The sequence below is a fragment of the Saccostrea cucullata genome, unplaced genomic scaffold (genome assembly GCF_032062105.1).
Source record: "Saccostrea cucullata isolate Sc308-1 unplaced genomic scaffold, CSIRO_AGI_Scuc_v1 ctg10508, whole genome shotgun sequence".
NCBI classification, from domain to species: Eukaryota; Metazoa; Mollusca; class Bivalvia; order Ostreida; family Ostreidae; genus Saccostrea; species Saccostrea cuccullata.
The window spans coordinates 5,770-23,129 of record NW_026924188.1 but is presented as its reverse complement, the minus strand read 5'-3'; the positions used below and the strand labels follow the sequence as shown (position 1 = coordinate 23,129).

Here is a 17,360-nt window from a genome sequence, read left to right as displayed (position 1 = left end):
CCAGAACTTTCCAGTAATATCATGTACTTACAACTTCTAGAATATTCTAGATTTATATTACTGTATAAATATCCTGTCAATTCGATGCATAGATACAATTGTCGTACAAGCATCACTGAGGTATTACTGGGATATAATTTCACTGGAACATTGTGTGCAGCAACGGACACTCTGATGTATGTATTTTTAGATTTTTGCTAAGTTTGTACTTAATGATTTGTATATTACTGTAAATAAATTATTGTTAAGTTTAAACTGTGTGATTGATCTTTGCTGGCATTTAGGGTTATTCTGACCCATAACACTGTACCCATTCTATAACTGTGTAACATCCTATGTTGGTTTAAGGGATAATAATTCTTCTGCTTTTTAACAGTTTTGATTAGCATTTTATTTTCTATCAGTTAAAATGAAGTTGATAACAATTTATGTAAAATACAATATATAACTATTCCGCCACTTTGATTTCAAAACATGTATGTTCATTGCTGAATACACTATACAATTACAAATTTCTTCATACCCTCATAATCATATGTTGAATTATATGACAACATAAAATGAACATGTTTTGCTTTATTAATTCTTTATATATTACACGACGATTAACTATTTCAGGAAATGACGTAATACATCAACTTACCAAGGGAAGAAGCTCCTCCATCTACGTATCTATCACACTGACCAATGGGACAAAGCTTTATGAATTATACAGCCAGTTCTCTGTTGCTGACGAAATCAACAAATACAGACTTTTTCTTGGGGGGCCAGCTACAGGGACACTGGGTAGGTAAAAGAAAAACTATGTACAAATGACCTACTTGATAAGGAGAGAGAGAGAGAAAGAGAGAGAGAGAGAGAGAGAGAGAGAGAGAGAGAGTTTAATTACTTGTGACAAATAGACAAATGCCAACTATTACTCTTAGAAGCAGCCCTTTTGTTAGATAATTATTCAGAAAGAGGGGAAGGGTAAAGCGTGAATATCAATATTTCGAAAATAATTTTTTATCTTGTAATTTAAAAAGTCCATTCTATATGAGCCAATCAGTTTATTGGATTTAAAAAAAAACTTGTTTTGGAAATGTAATTAATTACAGTCGATAACAATGACGTTTTGTAACTATCCCGCTTTTATGTTGAAGAAATACATACTGCAGTAGATTTAACAAAAACAATACAACAATAAAAAAGGAAGTTAAATACATTAATTGCATCTTGTGGCACAAATTTGAAGAATTCCGGTTCATGAAATTATTTTTCGAACATCCCTTCTTTATATGTATGTATATATGCTTACCAGTTTCAATATTCAATACAAAGGTTTCACATGAATGAAATGATAATTACATTTATTGTCGTCGCCCGCGTGGCGCGGTGGTTAGAGCCGCGAAGTAAGGAATCGATCTTAACGTTGCAAGTCCCCATTCCACTGTAGGACGTGCAAACTGGTCCTTCTGATGAGACCGTATAAACTGAGGTCCCGTGTCGCAGTAAGCGCTGGGACAAAAAACTTACCTCACTGCTCAATGAACCGGTATTACATGTATTATAGAACAAAATGTTTAGCTCTCAACCGTCAAGTGATGGCGTCACCGTATGAGTGAAAAATGCTCGAGAGGGACGCTAAACTACATATAATCAATCAATCAATCAATCTTTTATTTCCTTTTGTTGAGACTCATCATCATGTTCGTATACAGTCAAAAAAGAAATCAATATACGGACAACAGAGAAACTAAGAAAAATGTTAAATGAAAAAGATGTTCATCTACTATTATTACAAGCAGTATAATTTTAAAAAAAATCAAAAAAGATTTTATTGTTGAGTACTATAGATGATTTTATCTTTAACTTTTTAGTAAATAATAATGATCTAATCTGAAATAGGTGTTATAATTTTCTGTGATAATTTTACAGGTAACCGTATGTTATACACTATTTTTCCTGATCACTATGATCTGTCTGGGATGTCCTTCTCCACCCCAGACAGAGATAACGACAGAGCTAGACATAACTGTGCTGCTGGATGGAAAGGAGGCTGGTGGTTTAACGGATGTCACCTCGCCTTCCTGAACGGTCCCTGGTCACAGGTTGGTTAAAAAGTATTTCTTAAATTTGGAAAGGATAGGTTTTTATTAACCAATGCATGAAAAGAGAAATATATATTCTTAACCGTACGCAAAAAATCTTGTGCTGTAAATTGACAACCATTTGCTTTATGGGATCTGTAGAATTTTTGTCTAACTGACAAGAATATATACACCAATATAACTTAACGGTTTTTGAAGCAAACTTATCAACTTCAAACTGCTAAAAGTTTGGTTTTCGCATATGACGTTGCTCTGTGACGACCTTTAACGTTATTGACATCAAAATAAATCATATAATTCTCTGTTCTTCAATTCATTGATTTGACGTTTTAATGCAGCATTTTCTTGACACTTTATAAACAAAGTACACGCTCAAGTAACGAGAGATTTTTGTGTTTGAAACATATAAGGACGTTTCAATAAGTTCATTACACATAATAATATTATATATTTAAATTTGTTACTTTTTAATTTCATCATTATGTCAAGAATAGAGTCATTATCTTTTGTTATAAACTTATATAATTTTGCATAATATGTGTGCACACCTATGGATATAAGATAATAAGATATAAAAATTCAGTGAGGTTTTTTCATCATGAGAGTCTCCAATATATCTCGTCCAGTCTGTGCTGTGGGATTCCAAAGGTCTGGTGACTATGATTAGGTAAGATTTTCCTTGCAACAAAATTATAATAAATAGACTTAAAAATACATAATCTATTCCGTAGTTATTCTTTCTTACTTATAGGTTTAATCTTGCTCAACAAAATTGAATTACATAGTAAAACAACCTATCTTCACCCAAACTTGTTAACAATGGGCGCAGCCATTATGCTTAAGGCATACTGGGATGCAGAAATTAGGTCAAATTTACTCAGTAATCTAATGAATATCAACACGTTTTATCTCCAGATCACGTTATACTTTCAATTAAAACTATTTTCTCTGTCACATAATAAGTAAAGAAATATTCGCCCTAAGGCAATACACTTAACAAAACTTCTAAGTGTTCACTTAAATACATGTTTTCATTTAAAAAATAGTTTATAGAATGGCATGATATTTTCAAATTACTACAATAATGAGTGTTCTCAACAATTGTAGAAAGAAAAATTCAATATCACCAATGAAAACCAATGTTCCGTGACGAAGCTTAAAAACAATAAATCTGTACTTTGCGGCACTTGTTCTGTGTAATAAGCATCTTTTTGTGATCAGTATCAAATTTAAAAAACTGGTATCACTAAAAAAACATAATATATTGGCAAAATGACCATTGAAATAAAAAATAGAGCCGTTTGAATGTTGATATCTGGACCATCTTTGCACCACGTTTTACTCACTTTTACTTTAGTGCTAAATTGTACTTGATTTTACTTTTAAAAATTATCAAACAGTATCAAAACCCATTTAAACACATTTTTTTTAGGATGTGCTTATTTTTCATCACAAATTTATCACAATTTGAAACTTTTTGACAAAAATTAACCACACCGGAAGTGACCTTGATCTTCTTCTGAGGAGAAAATTTCGCATCACACAAGGTTAAAAGAGTATTAAAGTGTCCTGAAAAAAAATCTTAGAAACATGAAAACAAACCATATCAATCGTACGAAAATTATAAGAAATCGGTGCTCGGGGCAGTCTTATATCAGCTCAATCAGTCTGAATTATCCTAAAAGCGGCGCACTTACGTGCTACACACCCAAAATATTGATCAATAGGCATTTGTGTGGCGATACACTGTCAAAATTCCCGGATCTGAATCCCATTGAACATATCTGGGATTTTAAAGTAAATGTCAAAGCCCCCTCCCCCTTCCTCACAATTTCAATGGTTTGGAAAGATCTATGCATGTAGGTGTGGCAGCAGATGGGTCAATCTCCAATTCAGGGTTACATGGTATCCAACAATAAAGGTTGTCTTGTAGTAATTAGAGCGAGTAGTAGGTCATTCTCCATCGAGACTTTTTTTGTGTGAATTGTCATTTTGAGGGTACATCATTTCCTTGACAATTTGGTTAAAATTTTGACGAGATACTTACATAAAATTCATGCAACATCGAACTTAAATATGTATCATTAACCAAGAATTAAAGAAATTATATGTTGTTCGCATTTGTTCTTTAAACCTTCAAAAAATGTTAGGTAACACTTAGAAGTTTGGTTCAGTGTATATATATGTAGATACACATGCATTAATACAATATACCAACACCTGTGCACCCTGATGTAAGTTACTGTTTACCTTCTGACTTTTCAGCCTATAACACTAATTCATACAATTAGCTTTCTCGTATCAGTCACAACATGTTCCTAACATAGACATCTATCTCGTCCCTTAGAAAAAGAAACATAAACTGTAAATAAAAGAACTTCACCTTAATAAGAAAGAAGATGACAAACATGGGGAAATGGCAGATTTAATTTGGGGATTTACCTCTTCCGGTCAGTGGAGTAAAAAAATATTAACAGAGTTATCTCGCTTTTTCCAAAAATTAAAATCCACCCTTTTCTAACGCGTGCATTAAACTCTTATCAAATAAACTGATTGTTGTGTGATATGATAACAGGCTTAATAAAGTTCTAGAGAGAAATGAAAAAAAATATAGCTGGAACAATTGAAGAAAGACACCTTATATTATTTTTTTTCAAGAAGTTAGATATATCAATTAAAAAATATTATTTTTAAATTGTTGTAGGCTAAGGACAATTGAGAGAATCCATTGACAGCATGACATCACTCATATATTATTATAAAGTAATACGTTTTTAATCATATAAGGCAATAAAATTATAAATGAATGTATTCAAAGAAAAGGTTTTCGTTTGTTAAATCCTATGATACTGTTTATTTTGCATCAAACATGTTTTTCTAATCAAATTAAAACAGATGAGAAAGGTACATATTTTTAATAATGACCAGAAGACCAAGAAATATACAGGAAGTAGAAAGCAGGAATTTTTTCCTTTAGTAGATTAAGGTATTCACCATAATTTTAGAATAAAAAAAGGGGGGAAAAGATTTACACAACACATATCTTTTCCGTGTAAAAATAGAATGTAATCCATTTATGAAACAAAAAAATATAGGAAAATGATATTGTGTCTTGTTTCCTATCACATCAAGAGTGGAAGGATTTCAAGGTAAGCTTTTCGTAGTGTTGGTGAGTGATTGCTGTCTAGATTTATTAATACAGACTATGTGTATTCTACTGCGTAATCTCTAATTTGTAATATACAGATTTTAATTATATACATGTTATTGTGTGATCTCTTCATACATTGGTATAATATATTTATTTATTTTATGTAATTAAGTATAGAAACAATGAGAAATATTGAAGTATATTTTTCTTTGATTCATTTTATGTATTTTTATCAATGATTTAAAAAGAAAGCTTTAATATTTGCAGACGTACTCTTATTTATCTTTTATCTGTAAATCATGTTTTTCAAATAAAATAAAGCCATAATATTCATGTAAAATATTTACTTCATACTTGTACTTTAGAATAGAAAATTCTTGAGAATGTTTAACTAATGAATAAACATGCTCGAGTAAAATTCGCAATACAGTATTTGAGCTCAAAAGTCAATTAAATAATACACAATAGGAGACAGAGCAAAACATCCGAGGTTGGGTCAGGTGCCAAGGAGGAGCCAGTGGACCAGTCACACCGGACGTGTGCTCACTGTCATGTACGAGAAAGCATCCTAAAAATCCGTCGATAACTCAATGCGCAAATGATGACCTAATTATATTGGGCCCTTGTGGCTTTCTGTTTATTTCTGTTTTTCACGTTTAAATGAAGATCATAAGGTGCATGTATGTTATTAATATTCCATAACTTTAACATATCCAAGATATCTGGTTTGTTGCCTTTATCTTCTGAAGTATTTTTGATGATCATCGATTGATTTAAATCTAATTTTTTTAATAATAAATATATATTTAAAAAATGTTTTGTTACATTTTGTTTTTCCCACAGTTGATAACTAGTTGCAATCTCTCTTGTTTTTTAAGGAAAGGGCACTTTCTGTTCCCAGCAAGAAGAAGAATAAAAAAATTCCTCTTAAATCTACAACGGAGAGGAGAGATCGTTTCCCTTTATCTGAAATATATTTGAATCCGACCGGATAGCATCAAATTTCATATAGATTGTCCAATAGTTTTGCTACTATTAAAAATTTGATTAATAAAGACGTAGTTTTCTTCATTTGATTCACAGGTCAAAGGAACAGCTCTGATTGATCCAGTACATCAGAAAATATCTCACTGATCTTTACCCAGAATGTGTATTCTGATAAATTATCTTTTTGATTTTGTGGGATTTTCAAATTTGACAGTCAAATGAATATTTATTAATTATGAATCTAGACTTTTTGCTTGTGCCTTCAAATCAATATTTAGATACATCGGCACCGTTTTATTAAAAAAAAGCAATATTCATTTACATTTCTATATAGATTCGAGCTATCTCTTACTTTAAACTTAAAAAAAATACCAATGTGTCTGACACTTTTCTGTCATATTTGGATATTCTATTTTAGAAAAAAGATGTAAATGGTAACATAAAGCCTAAAGCAAAATGTGAAAAACGTGACTTTAACTTTTTTCTGCTTAATGGAACAAAGCTCTATAAAATATACACCAGTTCTCTGTTTGTGACAGAATCAACAAATACAGACTTTTTCTTCGTGGACCAGCTACCGGGACCCTTGGTAGGTAAACGGTAAAAGAATGAAGACTTTTTCCTGGAGGATCAGCTAGCGGGACACTGGGTAGGTACATGTAAAAAGACAAAAAAATGTGCAAATGACGATCAAAAAACAGGAGAGAGAGAGAGAGAGAGAGAGAGAGAGAGAGAGAGAGAGAGAGAGAGAGAGAGAGAGAGGTACAGCTTCTAGTCAGTGTGAGAACAAGTTTTAATTTTCTCTCTCGACATTGCACTTCCTCAGTAAATTGTTCATACGCAGAGTTTTCTCTTGCGTTTTTTTGACGTGAAAAAACAAAACGCAAGAGAAAACTCTGCGTATGAACAATTTCTTATACGAGGTAAATTATTGTCAAGCAAGTTGACGAAACAAGAATATCAGCAGTCTCGTTTAAAGTCATCATTTCGTAAGTTCTATGGTCGATTCAATGACCTTGTCAGCAAACACAATTTATCATTGCCAATAAAAATATATCAATCCATACATCATTTTTTTGTTTGTGTTAAGTACCTTTAATTATAACTTTTATGATTAAAATATCTATTATACTCTTAATGGGACAAAACCCTCTGAATTATACAACCACTTCATTGTTGCTTTTGAAACGACCAAATACATTTTCTTCTTGGAGAGAGAGAAGAGGAGAGTGAGTAGAGAGAGATAGGAGTAGAGAGAGGGAAAGATAGAGAGAGGAGAGATAGAGAGAGAGAGAGGGAAAGAGAAGGGGTGGAGAAAGAAAACGGAGAACTTTGACCTTTTGATCCCCTTTCAGTGTTAAGATGTTTTGAACCCATAGAATACAACAAATTTTAATACCAAATACAATATAACATGACATCTAAATATCTATATCGATTCTTCTCTATTCAGAAGTACATATATATATATATATATATATATATATATATATATATATATATATATATATATATATATATATATTGATTCTCCTTACTTAAGTAAAGATTATTTAAAATAGAACTGTTTCATTGCTTTTTACCTATTCTATTACGCAATGGTCATAGCAAAAAAAAACAATCACCAAAAAATTTCACATTATTTTCATTTCAACGAGGGTTGTCCTGTAAAATCGTGGACAAGTCGTCAGAGTGTAAAATAATCATGACTACGATCTGAAATTTTCAAACTCTTTGGTACATAATCAGTTATGGGTCAGAATAACCCTAAATGCCAGCAAAGATCAATAACACAATTTAAACTTAACAATAACTTATTTACAGTAATATATAATAAGTATATGAAACATAAAGTACAAACTTAGCAAGAATCTAAGAATACATACATCAGAGTGTCCGTTGCTGCACACAATGTCCAAGTGAAAATATATCCCAGTTGTACCTCAATGGTGCTTATACGACAAAGTATTGTATATGCATCGAATTGACAGGGTATTTATACAGTATCATAAATCTAGAATATTCTAGAAATTGTTAAAACATGATATACTGGAACAATCTGGACATACACAAAATTTAAGAATGTTCTAGATAAAATGACCAAACATGTTGACCACTCTGGAATGTTCAAGAAACTAAATGTTACTAAAATATATATGATGAAACAATACACATCTCACAACAATTTATTATCCCATAAGAGAAATATGCATCTTCAGAAATAGACGTGAAAGAGAGATTTCACACCTGTACAGTATTGAATGATTTAGATTGACAGGACAGTCACGTGGACTCCTTGTGAAGCAGGAAAATAAAAACGAGTATGACTGTCAAACAAATGGATACGATTCGTTGATTAAAAAAACTTTTTTTTCACTGTCTTAAGAAAAAAATCCATTAAGATGTAGGTTTTTTTTTCTATTCGTGTAGGTATTTCTCCGTCACGGATTTTTTTTATGTTCCTTAAAACAAAATTAATATTTACTTACTGCTACTTATTTATAATAATTACATATTGAAGTACATTCATAAATTTACAAACAAAAATATATTCGAGAGATGAATTCTTTAGCAGGAATGAATGCATAAACTTTAATATTCAATGGAAAAACCCATCATGCTCCTTATTTCTTTATTGTCACCTTTATAATTTATGTCTACAATAACGATTTCTCTGATACATTCATCATTTGGAACAAGGAAGTGATATCGCTCTTATCTTGGGAATTCAAATTTTAGTACAATTAACATCCTTTTAATGATATATTTAAAATAGTTTGCTTTGTTACATCAATAAAAGATTTTTGTTTAATACGAACATATATCACATCATATTTTGTAAACGCCTGTCTGTTAAATCGCATTCCAGAACTGAAGTTATGAATCTTGATTTGCATATCTATTATACATTTTTTGTTAAAACTTCACAAATATGTTTAATCTATGAATCATACAGCCAGTTCTCTGTTGCCGATAAAACGAACAAATACAGACTTTTCTTTGAGGAGCAGTTTCTGGGACCTTGTATAGGTAAAAGGAGAAATGTGCTTATGGCTATAAAAAGCAGAGAGAGAGAGAGAGAGAGAGAGAGAGAGAGAGAGAGAGAGAGAGAGAGTGTATGTGAGTACGAATTTTAATTTTCGCTCTCAATGCTGCACGACTTGAGCGTTAGACGTTTGCGACGTTAGAATATAACTAATGCTTTAACCTTTTGAACCCCTTTCAGTGTTATGTTGTTTTGAATGCCATAGACTTCAACACAATTTAGATTCGAAATATATGTGTCATGTAAATATAAATCTCTTACAGAGTCACCTCGATTCAGAATTCCATCTTTACCAAATCTTCTTATTTACGAGTTGCATCTCTATACCGAGTCTCCTTAATTCAGAATTACATTTCTATACCAGTTTACTTAACTCAGAATCACATATCTGTACCGAGTTTACTTAAATTCAGAATCACATATCTGTACCGAGTTTCCTAATTCAGAACTCCATATCTATACCCAGTCTCCTTAATTTAAAACTACATTTCTATACCGAGTCTACTTATTCAGAATCATATATATGTACCGAGTCTCCTTAATTCAGAATTACATATTGTATCCGAGTCTCTCTAATTCAGAATTTATATCTATACCGAGTCTCCCTCATTTAGAATTACATATCTATACCCGAGTCTACTTAATTCAGAATTACATATCTATACCGAATCTCCTTAATTCAGAACTACAAATCTATATAGTCCCCTGAATTCAGAATTCAATATCTATACCGAGTCTCACTTATTCAGAATTACATATCTATACTGAGTCTCCCTTATTCAGAATGACACATCTATACCGAGTCTCCTTAATTCAGAATGACATATCTATACCGAGTCTCCTTAATTCAGAATTACATATCTATACCGAGTCTACTTAATTCAGAATTACATATCTATACCGAATCTCCTCAATTCAGAGCTACATCTCTAATTCTCTATAATGAATTTCCTCATTTCAGAATTACATCTCTTTATAAAATTTCCTAGATTCAAAATTACCGTATCTATACAAGTCTCCTGGATTCAGAAATGCATATCTATAAAGTCTCTTTAATTCAGAATTACTTACCTTTACCAAGTCTCTAAAATGTTGAATTACATTTCTATACCGAATCTCCTTAATTAAGAAAAGATTAATTTAAGTAGTACCTTTTTATTGCTTTTACCTATTGCATAAAAAATATGCATTATAGTTCTAAAAATTAAATAAAAACATGTTAAATTTAGTAAAAATCAACGGTAAACGTCTAAATCATGTCAATTTAATGACAGTTATGTCTATTTTCTCTTATCTCTGTTTAATGTATCTTTAGTCTTCTACATCTTTAACCCTTGTTTTTAAGAAGTCAATCCATTAAGACGCATGTTTTTTTTTTTTCTTTCGTTTAGCTGTTTTCTACGTCGTAGAATTTCTTCCTTATTCCTTCAAGCAATATTTTTATATACTTACTGTTACTTAATATTAAATACAAATTAGAAGGCAGCCAAACCTTAACAAAAAAAGAATCAAGAAATAAATTCTTTAGCATGATTAAATGCAAAAAATTTAATATTAAATGAAAAAAAAATCATTCTCCGTATTTTTGCCTCCTTTTTTTGATTTATATCTATCACAATAACAATTTCACTTAAACATTCATCATTCAACAAAGCAGTGATGTCACTCAAATCTTGGGAATTCAAATTTTTGCACATTAACATTCTTTTTATGACATATTTTGAAATAGTTTGCTTTGTTACATTAATAACAGAATTTTTTTAAAGGCAGATAATCAAATTTATTTTTTGTAAACGTTTGTTAAATAAAATACCAGAAATTAAGTTATGACGGTTGTTTTGAATAGTATTTATGATTTTTTTTTATTAAAATATCAATAATATGCTGAATGGGACAAAGCGCTATGAATTATACAACTCTTTTTCTGTTGAGGGTGAAACGAACAAATACAGACTTTTCTTTCAGGACCAGCTACCGGGACCTTGGATAGATAAAAGGAAAAATGTGCAAATGACGATAAATAAACATGAGGAGAGAGAGGGAGGGAGAGAGAGAGAGAGAGGGAGAGAGAGAGAGAGAGAGGGAGAGAGAGATAGGAGAGAGAGAGAGAGAGGCAGAGAGAGAGAGAGAGAGGACTAGATGACGGACTACGCTCTACAGCTAGTCAGCTTACTGAAGAACGCACTGAGTAAGAGAGAGAGAAGGAGAGAGAAGGAGAGAGAGAGAGAGAGAGAGAGAGAGAGAGAGAGAGAGAGAGAGAGAGAGATGGGGGAGAGGATAGAGGTTCATTTTTCTAGTCAATTTGAGCGGGAGTTTGTTTTCCTTCTTAACCTTGCACAACCTGAGTGTTCAATGTTTGTGACGTTAAAATATAACTCATGCTTTAACCTTTTGAACCCCTTTCCGTGTTATGATGTTTTGAATGCAATAGATTTCAACACAATTAAGATTCAAAACAAGTGTCATGTAAATATTAATCTATACCAAGTCTCCTTCACTCAGAATTGCATCTCTATATCGAGTTTCTTTAATTCAGAATTACATATCTATACCGAAAAAAAAAAAAAAAACTATATCTATATACAGAGCCTCCTTAATTCGAAATAATTTAACTTCACTTGTATCAAACAATTTCATTGGCTGGAATCATTCAAAGGAACATATAATATTTTCTATAACATAACTTGCCTACGTCACAATGAGTTACGTCAAAAACATAATACTGCACTTGACGTTACCTTTTAAAATAATCCCTAAATTTTCAGCCGTTTTCCGGAAGAAAATTTGTCTTATTGTCTACACTGAAATTAGATTATTTGGAATGAAGATTATTTCAACTGATGTTATACGATACAACATAACTTGAGACAGTTAACGTTTTTATTTAAAAACCGCTTTGCGGTTCATAAAGCCTAAACTTCCCCAAGTCGTTTTATATGGTATAACAAAAGTGAAAAATCAGACTAATTCCTTAAACACCAAATCTATTAAGTATCTCCTTCCATTCAGAATTATATCTCTATACTAAGTCTCTTTCATTCGGATTTTAGTGTATTTTATACCGATATCTTTAATTCAGAATTACATTACTATACCAAGTCTCCTTAATTCAGAATAACATATCTATTCTGTGTGTCTTTAATTTAAAAAACATATCTTTACCGATCTTTTATTATGCTATCCACAACCAGCTTTACTCTGAATTTGACCTATCACCAATGCATCCTGGATATTTTATTCTTTTGTTATTTCTTTATTGTAGAATAAAATTGTCTGCAGAACGTTTAAGTGTTGCGGTAGCGACATATTTAGGAAAATTTTAAACTTCCCGATTTACTGATATATAAACTACGAATTGTTTTGGGAAGCTTCTTTTCAGACAGCGTGCAAGTAAAACCATGGCAGGAGTTTTGGACGGCTATCTTCGTGTGCGGCTTGTTCTTTTGTACGGCTAGTTCTCAGCAAATTTATTCTAATGAAAAAAATTACTGCGTCTGTAATGATCTGACTATAAAAATATTAAACGATAAAATTGACTCCCTGAGAAGTGAAAACGCGAGGATAGCGGTTAATCAAAAGAAAATTCAAGAAGAATTTTACGAGATGTTTAATATCCTGACCAAAAATGTGACCAACATCCACGAAGATTTGAAAGGCAGTATGCTGCAAACCATCAAGTCTGGTAACTTTTTCTCACTTTTTTTCTCTCTCTCTTCCTCTTTCAGAGTATATTTTATATTACAATTATTATTGTATCATGTTTTTTTTTTCTCAGAGTTACACAAATATAAAGATTGTAAGGACCTCTATATCCATGGTAATACAGAATCTGGTGTGTGTATGAGATACATCCATTTGGTAATAACAGCAGGGTCAGCGTCTTCTGTGACATGATGACAGAAGGTGAAGGTGGACAGTCAAGATCTCTCTATCCTTCTATCCCTCCTCAATTTCTCTCTATCCATCTTCTTGCAATCTCACTCTACCTTCATTTCTCCATCTGTTTCTTCTCCCCCTCTCTTTAGCTCCACCAACAATTTTACCTATGATTTCTCTAATAATATATTAATCTTTGATTTTTAAACTGATATCATATCTTGTCGCTGAATGAACATTGAATGATTTTTTTCTGGCCTATTTTACAGGAAGATAATAAAATTCCGAAATAGATATTTTTTAGTTTCAACGTAGAATAAAAATATATATAATATCATAAATTTGATAACAAAGATTTGTTTTCTATTCTGAATAGTTGTTGGGGTTAATAGAAATGAAGAAAACTTTAGTATGAATTTGTTTTAAAATCATAACTTTAAAAAATTCGTATATTTACTTTATTTTTTATATTTATATTTTTATATAATATATAATAATATCTTTATATTTATTATTTATTTTATTAATTAACCCCAAATTACTCCTTGTGAAAGTAACAATAAACTTAAAAAAAACTCCTATACTTAATAAAACCTCCAGGCTATCCAGAAACGGGTTAGTGGATCAGTAAATTTCGACAGACTACAAGAATGGATTTGGTTTCCCTAATGACTCCTACTGGATAGGTAAATTGTATACAGTTATGGAATGACTATAGAGGACATAGCAAATTTATGGCTCCCCAAAGGATTCGGGTTCCAGACACAGAAATATTTCCCTCCCTCAGGAAACCATGAATTTGCTATTTACATTGTACACATTCCATAACTGCACATTATCTTAGGTTGTTTTTAGGGATGATAATTCTTCTACCTGTATTATTTACTGTTTTAATTAGATTTTATTTCTTTTCAGGATTAAATGGAGTTCATAAGAATTTAGGAAAAATGCAATATATAACGATTTCTCTACTTTGATTTCAAAAGTTGAAGGTTCATTGCCTAAATGGAATTTCTGCATACCTTCACATCCATATGCATATGTTGATGTATAGGACAACATAAAATAGATATGTTTTGCTTTATTGATTCTTTATATATATTGCACAACGATTACATATTAAAGGAAATGACGTTATGCATCAACTTACCAAGGGAAGGAACTCCTCCCTCTACGTATCTACCACACTGACTAATGGGACAAAGCTCTATGAATTATACAACCAGTTCTCTGTTTCTGAAGAAACCAACAACTACCGACTTTTTCTTGGCGGGTCAGCTACCGGGACCCTTGGTAGGTAAACGGAAAAAAAGAAAGTACGAATGGCGACCGATAAGGACAGAGAGGGAGAAAGAGTTTAATTTCTTGTGACAGATGGACAAATACCAATTCTTTCTGTGAGAATCAATCCTGGAGTTACGTAATTAATAAAGGGGGATGTGTGGATATCAATATTTTGAAAGTAAAATTGTCCTTGTATATTGAAAATAAAGAGTCCATACGATATGAGCCAATCAGTAATAAATTGCTAACAGATTGAACATTTTCACGTCATAAACACTACGTGCATACTTGTGCGTAATGTTGTCAGATACATAACTCATTCATAGAAATTAATTAAGGTGTTAAACGATTATTAAATTCAAAACTTGCATTGGAAATGTTATTAATTACAGTTGATAACGATGACTTGTTGTAATTATCTCGCTTTTGTGTGGAAGATATAAATAGTAGGCTTAACAAATCAATACAACAATAAAGAAAGAAGTTAATTACACAAATTGTATGTAAGTGTAGTCGCACACATTTGAAGAATTTTAATGATTAATGTGTTGATAAAATTGAAGAAAAGCTATTGTTTCCTGTACCGTTTACTTAATGAGGTGCACACCCCACCCCCCCCCCCCCAAAAAAATAGAAGAGAAAAAAATCAAACCGTTATTTTCTAATGTTAAATCAATTTATTGGTTCATGAAATTATTGTTTTGAATATCCCTTCTTTATGTATATACGTATATAGGCTTACCAATTTCAATGTTTAAAAAAGGCTTCACATGAATGAAATAATAATTAAATTTGTTGATGTCACCCGCGGGCGCGGTGGTTAGAGACGTGAAGTAAGGAATCTTTACGTCGCGAGTTCCAATCCAACTGTAGGACGTGCAGACTGGTACTTTGGATTAGATCGTATAAATCAAAGTCAAGTGTCGTAGTAGATGCTGTCACGAAAAACTTAGAGAACTGCTCAATTGCCGTGTATAACATGTATTAAAAAACAAATTTTCTAGTTCTCAACCGGCAAGTGATGGCGTCACCATATGAGTGAAAATTCTCAAGGGACCCTAAACTACATACATTCAATCAATCAATCTTTTATTTTTGTTGAGACTCATCAACATGTTCGTATAAAGTCAAAAAAGAAATCAAATGATAACAGAAAAACAACGTTAAATATTAAATGAAAACAGAGTTGCATCTATGGTAATTGAAAGCAATAAAATTAAAATAAAGTAATTCAAAAAAAAAAAGTTTTTATTGTTGAATACTATAGATGCTTTAAGCTTTAAATGTTTAGTAAATAATAATGATCTAATCTGAAATAGGTGTTCATGTTATATTTTTCTTTGATAATTTTATAGGTGACTCTATGTTAGACACTTCTCTACCCCAGACAGAGATAATGACAGATTGACTGAAGATGACTGTTGTATCTTTTTATAATATTGTATTTTAGGTGACAGCATGAGAAGCCACGATCTGTCTGGGATGTCCTTCAGTACCCCAGACAGAGATAACGACGGGTTTCCTAGAAACTGTGATGCTGACAGTGCCATTAGAGGAGGCTGGTGGTTTAACTGGTGTCACCAAGCCTTCCTTAACGGTCAGTGGTCCCCGGGATCCTGGTACAGACCATGGTATCCTACAGTCTCTGATAATAAACAGACAAAGGAGACTTTTATGATGCTGAAACATAACTGACACTTTATATCTTTATATCCATACTTGTTCACGCATGATATGAAAAGTTATATACTTTTATCATAAATGATGAAAACTTTATTTTTAGACATAATGGTGGTTTCTTTAATATATACAATGTATCAAACATATAGATTTAATGTTATTATGTGTAATGAATTTATTGAAAAGTCCTAACATGTATTGCGTTTAAGATAGTGTTGTACATGTAACATCAATTACTAAAAACAAGAAAATCGCATTAAATATTGTTACATAATAAAAGTTTTGTTTTTATTTTATCAATTGTCGTTTTATAATTAATAGTCTAATGATATAAAGTATGTTAACAACAAACACAATGTTTTTTTTTTTAATACATTCCTTGAATTTCAACTATCCCCGTGAAAGGTCACATAACTGGGTAGAAATAGTATCCATCAGTCTGTCATCTCCATGTGTGTTGATAATTAGAATTTCATTCTGTTACAATTTATAAATGATGTAGAGATGATAATTTCGTAGATTTTATTTTCAAACACCAATATTACTTGTTACTTGTACTGTATTTTGTATATACAGTGAGTGGAAAATGCTGCATGTAATGCCAAACCAATTAACTGAAAACAAAGTATTATATGATTTATTTTCATGACATTAACGTTGAAGGCCTCAGTGTAACGTCATAAGTGAAAATCAAATTCCCCGCTCTTCTTGAGCAGTTTTAAGTTTTATAATCCACCTTCAGAAACCTTAAATCACATTGACATATATTTGAGTCTTTCAGACAAAAATGCTACATATCCCGTGATGTAAATGTTGTTAATTTTACGGCGCTAAATTTTGCGCACGGAAAGGGATAATTCTTTCTACTTTCCTGCATTTTTAATAAACCACCTGTCCTTTCCTAATATGAGAAATACTCTTTAAAAACCTGTATATTTTATCCCCCCTGATCCTTTTAAATCGTCCATTAAACCTTATCAAATCGTTTTTTTTTTTAATTGATAAACTTTTTTTCGGGGGGGGGGGTCACAGGAGAAGCCTATTAAGGGTTTGGAGGCGGATACAATATACAGGTTGATAAAAGAATATATCTTACATTTGGGAATGAAAGGTAATTGATAGTTCAATGCTGAAATGAAGAAAAATATACACCCAAAATTGGCAAAACGTCGTTAACTCCTCAATACTTACTTTACGAGATCGGTTGCGTTTTCATCAATAACTAAAATATAAAACATAACGCTAC

The 17,360-nt window shown here is 31.6% G+C and overlaps 2 protein-coding genes across 2 annotated transcripts; both read left to right on the top strand.

Moving 5' to 3' along the window:
* Positions 1-618: 618 nt before the first annotated feature.
* Positions 619-2,099, top strand: LOC134265939 (fibroleukin-like; the record flags this gene model as incomplete). The annotated part of the gene is made up of 2 exons (XM_062748142.1): positions 619-786; positions 1,918-2,099. Coding segments are annotated over 2 exons (350 nt in total), but the record flags the coding sequence as incomplete, so codon positions are not given.
* An 11,687-nt stretch (positions 2,100-13,786) lies between these two features.
* LOC134265938 (ficolin-1-like) lies at positions 13,787-17,053 on the top strand. Its single transcript, XM_062748140.1, has 3 exons — positions 13,787-13,836; positions 14,276-14,443; positions 15,885-17,053. Exons 2-3 carry the CDS (start codon positions 14,287-14,289, stop codon positions 16,127-16,129), a joined length of 402 nt encoding a protein of 133 aa, XP_062604124.1. The 5' UTR covers positions 13,787-13,836; positions 14,276-14,286; the 3' UTR covers positions 16,130-17,053.
* Positions 17,054-17,360: the final 307 nt, after the last annotated feature.